General features: G+C 53.5%; 1 protein-coding gene and 1 long non-coding RNA gene across 2 annotated transcripts; both read left to right on the forward strand.

Moving 5' to 3' along the window:
- Window positions 1-1,297: 1,297 nt before the first annotated feature.
- Window positions 1,298-5,381, forward strand: LOC146405865 (uncharacterized). Its single transcript, XR_014839407.1, has 3 exons — window positions 1,298-1,517; window positions 3,150-3,347; window positions 4,792-5,381. It is a non-coding gene; the product is annotated as an uncharacterized LOC146405865 (long non-coding RNA).
- Window positions 5,382-5,435: 54 nt separating this feature from the next.
- On the forward strand, window positions 5,436-7,358 carry TTLL2 (tubulin tyrosine ligase like 2). The gene is given in 7 exon segments (XM_085020426.1): window positions 5,436-5,443; window positions 5,892-5,904; window positions 6,017-6,320; window positions 6,323-6,509; window positions 6,511-6,940; window positions 6,943-7,019; window positions 7,021-7,358. Coding segments are annotated over 7 exon segments (1,206 nt in total). The 3' UTR covers window positions 7,208-7,358.
- Window positions 7,359-10,913: the final 3,555 nt, after the last annotated feature.

Below are 10,913 nucleotides of genomic sequence, written 5' to 3' on the forward strand. Positions count from 1 at the left end.
GTATATCATCGGTTCAGAGAAGCACTGATCCCGTCCATGGACGGGCATCCTTAGGGGAACTGGCTCTGGACTTTGGTCTTCCAGGAACCCTGTGTGTTGCAGCATCCGGTTCAGGGTCACCCGACAAGAACCCCTCCCCCTGCGCCCAGAATCTTTCCTCTTGTCCTTCATCGAGGACCGAAGGGCATGGCTTTGAATGAGACGGTTGCATCCTTCGCTGGATCCCAGTTCAAAGGGAACGTTGCCCGGAGTAGCGTGTCCTCTGAGCTGTGACTGTGCTGAAAACTCAAGTGTGAATTTGAAAAAACTCCCATTTCTTTGTCCGAGAACTTATTTTGGAAGGAGGAAGGCGTGAGAACCAGCAATCCGCTGCGCTGGGAGTCAGCCCCTCCTCGTAGGGTTTGTGCAGGGCTCAGCCTCGCCGGACAGGCAAGGCCCCCGGGGGCATCCCACAGGATAAGGGGTGGTCCGGCTGACTCCCCTGCCCCGCCGCCCCACGTGCCCAGCAGCACCATCAGGGTGTGGGAAGGGGAGACTTCCCCCAAAAGCCAGGAGAGCGTGGCCAGGGCCGAACCCCACTCCCAGAGGCTGTGAAACCCCAGAACCCTGTGCCTGGAAGTGGCTCCTGCAGGGTCGGGCTGCTCCAGCTGCTGCTCGTGCCCCGGGCAAGTCAGCCGTGCTGGACCCACGGAAGACGCGGCACTCCTTGGAAACGTGTGTCTTGGGCAGCATGTTACAGGTTACCCGGGCCTTGGCGCCTCTGGCTCTCACACAGCTTAGCTGAACCCGCAGTGCGGCCTGCTGCATTTTCTGTCCAGATGAGGGCTTGCACCTTAGGAACATTCCTGTGGGTTTTCTGCACACGCAGGGAGGATGTGACGTCCGGGGCTGCGGGGTCACAGGCCAGAGCTCAAGCGCCGTGCTGGGTGCCACGCCCTGACCCGGAGCTGAGGACTCAACGGAGGCAGAGCACCTGTGGCCAGGGGACCCCTCTCTTGGGGCGGGGGTCTGGGGAGCAGTTTCCTACGGAGGCTGACCTGGATCCCCAGGAATGCCTGTGGGCAAGGAGCAGCCTCAGCGTCTGCAGGGGAGGGGCCCCCACCTGTCAAGGACAGGCCGCTCCAGGTGCCCCTTGCCCACCTCTCCTGAAGCCCGCAGCCTCCCACCTGCGGCACTTTGGAGATGCCAGCGGGAGAGTGTGACGTTATCAATATTACGGCAGGTACATTGTCATTTTAGGCAGTGACCTTGGGAGGTTTACGTACTATTAATAGAATAATCCTTTAACACATTTCAGGGCCGGTCATGAGGGTCCATGCATCTGCCCAGTGGAGCTGACACCTGTGGTTCCAGATAAAGTCGGCCGGCTGCGCAGAGAATGTTTAATAGCTTCTCTGCAGAACGTCTGCGGACACTCCGAGATCACTCTGCCAATGGAGCCATTCGGTCTCAGTTCAAGCTTAAAGTTCTTAACGTTCAGACAATGAAGAGGACAGGTGTCTCAGCTTCTGCCCTGGGTGAGCGGTAAAGAGTCTTGAATAATGAACAATAATACATTTTTATGATCTATGTATTTGTATTTCACGTATTTGTATAACATTACACATTCTGTCGCCTATTTATTTATTTTATGTCATGTAATTTAATTTTTTTGCTTTCTAGGGCCACATGTGTGACACATGGAAGCTCCCAGGCCAGGGGCCAAACTGGAGCTGCAGCTGCCGGCCTCCGCCACAGCCACAGCCATACGGGATCCTTAACCCACTGAGCAAGGTCAGGGATTGAACCCACGTCCTCATGGATACTAGTTGGGTTCATTACCACTGAGCCACCAGGGTAACTCCTCTCTTGCCTTTTTAAGCTGACAGCAGTGTGTCCAATGTAATATTTTAAAGTATATATTAGAAGCATCGATTAATTCGAATTGGCAGGACTCCTCACCTGTACGTAAAATATCCCAGACTGCTATAATTTTGTAAGTTATTTGCATCTTTAACTTCATTGTATTATCAGTCATTTCATCGGTTCTCTCCCCCGTACATCTCTGTGTTACAGGCTAGAAATTCAAATTCCTAAATATTTATATAGTTAGTTATCAATCAAGCACTTGGCCACTTGGGTGAAGCAGCAAAGATCTAATGTTTATCTGGTAAAATGTCCAGTTCTGTAGTTTTATTTTAACTGGGATTAGAATTTTCCACTGAGTTTTGGGTTGGGGGCCAAGAGGGTTGAGACTGCTGTATCGTCCCCTGGTTTCCAAGCAGACATAGGATGCTAGAAAAAGGAGGGGAGATTTTAGGCAGAAATGAGCAAAGGCATAGGAATCAGATACACAATCTGTGCTTAACGGTGCTTCTCTGTGGTTGAAATGAAGAAAAAAGGTCAATCTATGACCCAAAGGCTGAGCCACACGTTGGGCTCCTTGGCAGCCCTTGGGTCTCTGCCCACATGGAGCCGGAGCCCCCACTGCCCGGTCCTGCCTCTTGTCCCAACCCTCCAGGGGCAGAGGGCTTCTTCCCCCACCTGCGAAGGCCAAGGAAGAAATTATTCCATTATTATTTCGTTATAGGGTTCACCTTATTAGAAAAATCTCAGAGTTCCCGTTGTGGCTCAGTGGTTAACAAACCTAACTGGCATCCACGAGGATGCAGGTTCCATCCCTGGCCTCGATCAGTGGGTTAAGGATCCGGCGTTGCCATGAGCTGTGGTGTAAGTCACAGACGTGGCTTGGATTCCACCTTGCTGTGGCTGAGGTATAGGCTGGTGGCTGTAGCTCCAATTGGACCCCTAGCCTGGGAACCTCCATGTGCTGCAGGTGCGGCCCTAAAATGAGAGAAAGACAAAAAAAAAAAAAAAAAGAAAATCTCCACGGACACCTTCACCTTCAGCCACGAGGGACTCTCCTGGGGGGACAGGGACTGACTCAGGTCAGGACCGAGGCCCTGCCACTTCAGAGCAAAAATCTGAAGGCATTTTGCTTTTATTTCTTTTCCATCGAGTCCATCTTTGCCCCAAGCAAATGTCACCACCATGCTTAGCATATCGGGGAAGCTGCATCAGCTTTAAAAAGAGCCCAATCTTTAAAAATAATAATAATAAAATAGATTTTACATAAGAAAAAAATTAAAATAGCCCACTCTCCTTTCCAGGTGAGGGGTGGAAGCCATGAGAAGTGTCACGGTAGTGTCCCTGCTGGATGGAGAAGGGCCCTTGGCTGGCCCTGCCCCTCGGCCCACAGCCCTCCTCCCACACAAGGACCTCAGACTTCGTCCCCATCCTGCTCTTAATCGCTACACCCCTGGCCCATATGCTTTTCTTGACAGAACTGCTTGCTGATGTTGGCACCTGTAAGTCGGGCCCGGGCGGGAGGAGGGCATTTCAGCAGCTCCGGAAGAACTTTATTGAGAAGTCTGGTTTCTCAGGGAAATTTTCATAGGAGAGGGGATACTTAGCTGAAATGGGGCCCGAGGCCAGTGGGTACCCTGCAGGAGCAGCCCGCCAGGCCCCGGGCCTCCGAGGATGCCCCCTCCCCATCCAGGATGAGCCGCCGGCCTTCTGGGCTCCAGGAAGGAGGACACGCAGGCTGGCAGACCTGTCTGGGGGCAGCCTCTCCCGTGTCTGTTCCTGTGCAGTGCAAGGGAGGCGGGCTCCTGTCCTGAGCGCTGATCCCAGGTGAGACAGGCCCGCGCAGGACCTCGCCTCTTTCCAGGCCAGGAGAGCTCTACTCCCGGGGGCAGGAGGCGGAGCTCGCCAGAAACCGGACGGGGCTCCGCCTGGTCTGTGCGATCCAGGGTTTTTTAGGCTGGTTCGTGAAATGCTAACCAGTGTCAGCACATTTGGAGAGGGTGCCACCATCAAACAAGTTGGGGAGATAGCGGAATAGAGACTTATTTTCTTTTGGGCTGCACCTTGGGTGTTTAGAAATTCCCGGGCCAGGGTTGATTCCAAGCTGCAGCTGCCGGCCTACACCACAGCCACAGCCACCCCAGATCCGAGCCGCATCTGTAACCTACCCTGCAGCTCACAGCAATGCCGGATCCGTAACCCACTGAGCGAGGCCAGAATTGAACCCACAACCTCAGGGACACTGTGTTGGCTTCTTAACCCACATGAGCCGCAACAGGAACTCCCAAGAAACATTTTTAACTTCATTTAAACCAGCTTCCATAATTATCTGACCTCACCTCCCCCACCCCCATCCCCACGCACACGCACACAACACACTGCTTAAAATACAGGTTAATTCCATTGGATAGTCTGAAAACATCACAATAAATGGCAAAGATCCAATTTTATTTATTTATTTATTAGCTTCTTCTTTTTTTTTTTTTTTTTTGGCTTTTTTTAGGGTGGCACCCGAGGCTTATGGAGGTTCCCAGGCTAGGGGTCAAATCAGAGCTGTAGCCGCCGGCCTACACCATAGCCACAGCAACACCGGATCCTTAACCCACTGAGCGAGGCCAGGGATCAAACCGGCCACCTCATGGATCCTAGTCAGGTTCGTTAACCCCTGAGCCACGACTACAGGAACTCCCAAGACTGAATTTTTTAACTGAAGTACAGTTAAATCACACTGTTGAGTTAGCTTCACGCGTGCAGCCCAGTGATACCCATGCAGCTACTTTCGCTTGTCGGTTATTACAAGTCACGGAGCAGAGCTCCCCGGGCCGTGTTGTTCACTAAGATGGACGTTTTCGGCCACCCTCCAGGTGCATGACCTCTGTCTGGTCCTGGTCAGGGCGGTGAGAACCCGGGGGCGCACGCTCCTCTCGCTGCTGCTCTTGCTCACAGCTCTTTAGACGCCTCGGGGGACCCCGACCTGGCCTGCTGCTCCCTCAGCTCAGCGGCGGCCGCTCGCTACAGGTGGCTTCAGACTGGGAAACGGGTTCCCTCCTCCGGGACCCTCCCCCGTGCAGAAAAAGGTGGGTGAGCAAGCCGGCGCCCCCTGCCCCCTTCCTTCCTTATCCAAACTGGCCTCCCGGAGAGTTCCATACATGTCTCAGTTACTCCTTCTGTGTCCATCGGAATCTCCCAAACACGACAGAGCTGCCATCGACTGAGGTATTTATGTCGCCTTCTGAGAGCAACTACGCATGAGCAAGGCAAACACTGTGGAAGCAACGAGTCGCAATCCACTGTCGAATCCCTGAGCCTGGGATTCCTGGGGAGCCCGTTGTTTCGGGAGTCGGAAGATTGACCTGTTCCCCCGAGAGGCTCCGACGACGTTCACCCCGTTTCTGGGTCCTAGTGACACATCACGCCGCGGCATCAGTTTCGATATTTCTCAACCGCGATCTTGTTTTTTCCTTCTTTGAAAGTTCAGAAAAATGTTGAACCTGCTTTTCTTATAAAATGTGAGGCATAATCCTCAGTCATTGTCACTGCATAATGAGTTTTTAAAAACTCATATTTTCCTTTCCAGCTCTTTCTTGTAAATGGCCACGTATTTGAACAAACCAGGCCTCTGAAAACCCCAGGGCCTGGGGCTGTGAGGTAGGCACTAGGGGCCGTCACAGGGCCTGGCCCATGCTCCTTAAACTTCCCAATCCAATAAGACCCTTGCTAATTACGTAGAACCATCGTTTCCAGCTTTTATTTTTATTTTATTTTTTTTGCTTTTCAGGGCTGCACCAGCAGCATATCGGAGTTCCCAGGCTGAGGGTTAAACTGGAGCTGCAGCCACCGGCCTACACCATAGCCACAGCAGCTTGGGATCCGAGCGGCGTCTGTGACCTACACCACAGCCACAGCCACTCAGATCCGAACCACAGCTGTGACCTACACCATAGCTCACGGCAAACACCAGATCCTTAACCCTTTGAGCGAGGCCAGGGATCAAGCGTGCATCCTCATGGACACTAGTCAGGTTCATTAACCCTGAGCCACAACAGGAACTCCTACGAGGTGACCTGTTTCTATAGCAACAGCAGAGCTGGGCACCTTTGGAAAGGGACTGGGTAGCAGGGAAGGCACAGACCACGTGGCCAACCTCATGACATGCTCTCTCGGGTGAAAGCTCCCTCTCGGGCCAGCCTCTCACGCTTGCCTTTCCGATCATCCATTTCTAGAAAAGGAAGCCCCCTCCCCCACCCCACCCCCCGTGGCAGACGGTGAGGCTCTGGGGGCCGTCCTGAAGCCGCTGGTGGTCTGGGTCAATGAGAGCACCCCGGAGGTGGTGCAGGGCGTCCTCCCAGAGTGCGGCTGGGACAAGTTCGATAAGTGGGAGCAGAGCAGGGAGAACTGGAACCTGTACGTGTGGGCATCCTCGTTCCGCATGGCCGAGCACGCCCACATCAAGCCCTGGCAGGGCCTGAACCACTACTGGGCACCACCGAGCTCACCAGGAGGGACCACTTGGCCAAACAGATGAAGCACATGGAGCGGCTGTACGGCTCCCCCCTCTACGAGTTCCTGCCCCCGACGTGCGTCATGCCCACTGACTACGGCAAGCGTGTGGCCCGGTACTTCATGGAGAAGCAGGTGCTGGGCGCCCAGCGCAGCTACTGGATTTAAGGCTGCCCTGCTGTCTCAAGGGAGCGGAATAATCATTTTCAGTGACAGCAAAGACTTGATCTCTGCGGAAACCTCCGTGATGCAGAAGTACATCTGGCACCCTCTGCTCGTGGGATGGTACAAATGTGACCTCCGCGTCCACGTTCGTGTCACTGGCTTTAAGCCGCTGACCATCTCTGTCTACCGGGAAGGGCTGGTGCGCTTTGCCACGGAGAAGTTTGACCTCAGTAACTTGCAGAACCGTTACGCCCACCTGACCGCCAGCAGCATCAGTCAGTCTGGGGCCTCGTATGAGCAGGTCAAGGAGGTGGGCGGCAGCGGCTGCAAGTGGACCCTCAGCCGCTGCTTCTTGTACCTGTGCAGCTGCGGTGTGGACCGCCGGCCTCCGTGGCCGAAAATCAGCCACGTGGTAATACTCACCATGCTGTGGCCATCGCGCCCTCGGCCCCCTTCTCGGCCAACCGCTTCGAGTTCTTTGGATTGGATATTCTGATTGGTGACAACTTGGTGGCTGTTAGAGGTCAGCTGCCGCCCGGCCATGTCCCTGGCCTGTCCAACAGACGTCTCGGTGAAGAGGAAACTTATCCACGACACCACTGAGCTGATCCACCTGCACGCCCTCAGGAACGAGAGAAAGGAGAGCCGTCGGGGGGCGGGGGGCAAATGGAAGTTCCCGTGTCTCCTTGGGTCGTAGAGATGAAGGGCGTCAGGCAGCACCTGCAGCCCTCTGCCCTACGAGTCTCTGTCACAATTCGCCAGCAGACAAACACTTCATAAGGAAGGATCGGCTGCAAAGAAAGCAGTAAGAATGTGCCCTGGAAATGAACACACCTCCCAGCCCAGAGGAAGAGGGACCAGGAAGAAGAATGCTCTCGTAGCAACAAGCGAGCCTCCCAAAGCCAGGGCCAGGCACCCGGCCCACACGGCGTTCCTCCCCGCGTGTCGCTTGTACTGACCTGCAGCTGCAAGGCCGGCGTCTCCCTGTGCGTCCAGCCCAACAGCCTGGTGCCCGACCTCCAGGCAGGCAACCCTGTTCTCATTTTCCCCTTCAGTGAAGCGACTTTTGGAGCTTCCAGGGATGGTTGAATGTCAAAAGAGCAATCCTAGAGCTCCAGAAACTAATAAATCAGCGACACTCCCAAGTGGCAGGAAAGAAAATAAAACGAACGTAACAGGCATTTTTTTTTGAAGCCAGGGTCCCTGTCCTGGGGCAGCCGGCGGCTCCGTCCTGCGTCCCACTGAGGCCCTGGGACAGAGGTGAGGGTCTGTGCATTAACACGACAGCTGGCAAAACAGAGCCCCTGCTGGGCTTGCATCTCTTCACTGGCGTGCTGGCTCAGGTCTCGTGGGAGAAGCCACGTGCCCTTACCTGCTCTTGGTTACAGTTACCCTGTGCGTTTTTAACGGAAAAAGATTATTATAAATTCTTTTAAAATGGAGGTGAAAACTTGTAAATCAACCATAGTAGAACAAATAAAAACCTCCCGCTGTATGGCGCAGGGAACTCTATCTAGTCACTTGTGAGGGAACAGGATAGCAGATAATGTGGGACAAGTGATATGTATATAGACGTATGACGGGGTCACTTTGCTGTGCGATGGAAATGGACAGAACATCGTAAATCAACTAAAATGGAAAAAATAAGATAAAAAAACTTTAAAGTTAAAAAAAATTGTACTGAACACCGTACCGGAAAAGCCAGGGGTTACCTTTCTTTTTTAATGGACCATATTTTGTTCACAACTATTTTTGTCAACGAACAATCAGTCACCTGACTGAAGTGAGTGACTTCCTGGCAAATACCCAAGTGACTGTGCCGTTCATGAATCCTGGGCCCTCAATCCGACACTGGGCTGGAGCGCTTCCCACGGCCCGGGCGGGGGAGGGGGACATCCGCCGAGTTTGACGGCGGCGGCCCCGCTCCACCAGCTTTGTCGCTGTTGGGTTCCCCTCCCGGCCTACAGTGTCAGAACCTTCCAGATCGGGGACCTTAGCACCAGCCAGCGAGGAAAGAGAGGAGAGCCAGCGTTTACCACAAACTGCCTACTGAGGAGCCAGAGCCTCAGGTCATGTGCTGTACGTTGCGTTCCTATAAAGTGCTCGGAGCTGGAATCCGCAGAAACAGAAAGGAGAGTGGCGGTTTCCAGGGGTTGGGGAAGTGAGGCGTGACAGCTCATGGGCACAGGCTTTCCTCGTGGGGGTGAGAGGACGTGCTGGAACTGAATGGGATGCTTTGGAAGTACGTACCTGATCTAAATGTCACGAATGCTGCGTTTTGTGTGGTGCTTCCTTTACCTCAATAAAAAAAGGTAAAGCGAGACTACACTGTGAGCAGCGATGCAGAGCGGGCGGTGCAATGACAAAGCGCACATTTCAAAGGCGTTACATCCATCCACGGCAAGGTAAGGCTCGCTCCCTGCCATTGCGGTGCACATGGAGGGGCTTCTGAAACGCTAATAAAGCTTTATTGCTTGACCTGATGGTGCAGAAAAACAGGGAAGAGAGAAAAAAGTTCCAGCAAGTGTAGGTTTGAGGCTGTAATGTGTCTTTTATGAGTTGCCTGTTTCTAGGCCTTTATACGTTTATGCTTCCACCTCCCACCTGGTTCCAGGATTTAAAGGAGGCAAGAACATGAGCACATCAAGGTGAGTCTGATCTTACCTGTCGGCTGTTCCGAGGCTACAGTATCTGGTAAGTAGAAGAAGGTGCCTCTTCCACAAATGCCGGGGCATTTGAGTCTAGATCATGCAACATCCATCACAAGAAAACCACAGATTCGATCTCATCCCGCTTCAGTGGTTGGTTTTTTTGGTTTGTTTTTGTCTTTTGTCTTTTTTCTTTTGGGGGCCACACCTGGGGCATATGGAGGTTCCCAGGCTAGGGGTCTAATCGGAGCTATTGCTGCGGGCTTACACCACAGCCACAGCAACACAGGACCCCAGTCATGTCTGAGACCTACACCACAGCTCACAGCAACGCTGGATCCTTAACCCACTGAGCGAGGTCAGGGCTCGAACCTGAAACCTCATGGTGCCTAGTCAGATTCGTTTCCACTGTGCCACGACGGGAACTCCGTCCTGCAGTGTTTTAAACGATCACGTCTTTATCACGAGCCAGGTTTTTGCATTCGAGTTGATCTAGTGTTGTGTCCGTTTCTGCTGTACCGCATGTGGCCCAGTCCGCATAGATACGCATTTTTTTCTCTTACTATCTCGCATCATATTTTACCCCGAGACTGGATAGCGTTCCCTGTGCTGTACAGCAGGGACCCTTGCCCGTCCATTCTAAATGCCATCCTTTGCATCTACCAACCCCGAACTTCCCGTCCCTCCCACCCCCACCCCCCCACCCCCCACCCCCGCCCCAGGTTTAATGATTCCTTAGATGCGAAAGTCCATCTTGCAGACACGAGTACCCCAGGAAGCCCGGGTGGGATGGTGGGCACACCAGAGCACTTGCCCAAGGAGCCGGCAGCCCTGAAAGGGAGGTGGACACAAACCAGGAAGCCAAGCCTGCTGCTGCCCAAAGAGCCAGGACGGGGCGGCTTCAAAAAAGTCCATTAAGGGAGTCTGGGAATTAAAGGAGCAGGATCTGGTTCTGAGAACTCTTCGGGGGGAGGGAGAGCTTTGCTGTTGAAAGTGAAGGTTCTCATTTCATTTCAAAACTGGATTCCAATTCCCTCTGACTTGGGGTTAGCAGGAACTCATAAAGAAGAAAGAGGAAATCACGGTCAGAATCTTCTAGAAGGAATGGGGGTTTCTGTGACCCTGAGGTCACTCTGGGCCGCGGAAGGTGATGGAGGTCATGGTACCCACTTGCCGAGTTCCCAGAAGCAGGGTGGACAGAGCTGAAAGCCCCTGCACGTACACTCCGGCCACCACCCCTGGACGACGGGAGCTCACGGAGGCCCGGGTGTCGGGCCAGGTTGAGGCAGACCCCACACGTGCTGGGTGGGTGCTCACAGCTGGGGGGCCCCTGCAGGGCGGCCGAAGGAGGCAGCACCCAGCCTGTCCCCTCTCAGCCGGTCTCCTCACCCCTCGCCCTCCTGCCCCTCCCCACTTGTGCAAACGCACATGTGCCATAAAAAAGAATGACATAATGCCATTTGCAGCAACATGGATGGAACTAGAGACTCTCATACTGAGTGAAATGAGCCAGAAAGACAAAGACCAATACCATATGATATCACTTATAACTGGAATCTACTATCCAGCACAAATGAACATCTCCTCAGAAAAGAAAATCATGGACTTGGAGAAGAGACTTGTGGCTGCCTGATGGGAGGGGGAGGGAGTGGGAGGGATCGGGAGCTTGGGCTTATCAGACACAACTTAGAATAGATTTACAAGGAGATCCTGCTGAATAGCATTGAGAACTTTGTCTAGATACTCGTGTTGCAA

Source organism: Sus scrofa, chromosome 1 (genome assembly GCF_054392235.1).
Source record: "Sus scrofa isolate SSC_HxYL_T2T_F1_AM1 chromosome 1, Sscrofa_HxYL_maternal_Yorkshire_Landrace_v2.0, whole genome shotgun sequence".
Lineage (NCBI taxonomy): Eukaryota > Metazoa > Chordata > Mammalia > Artiodactyla > Suidae > Sus > Sus scrofa.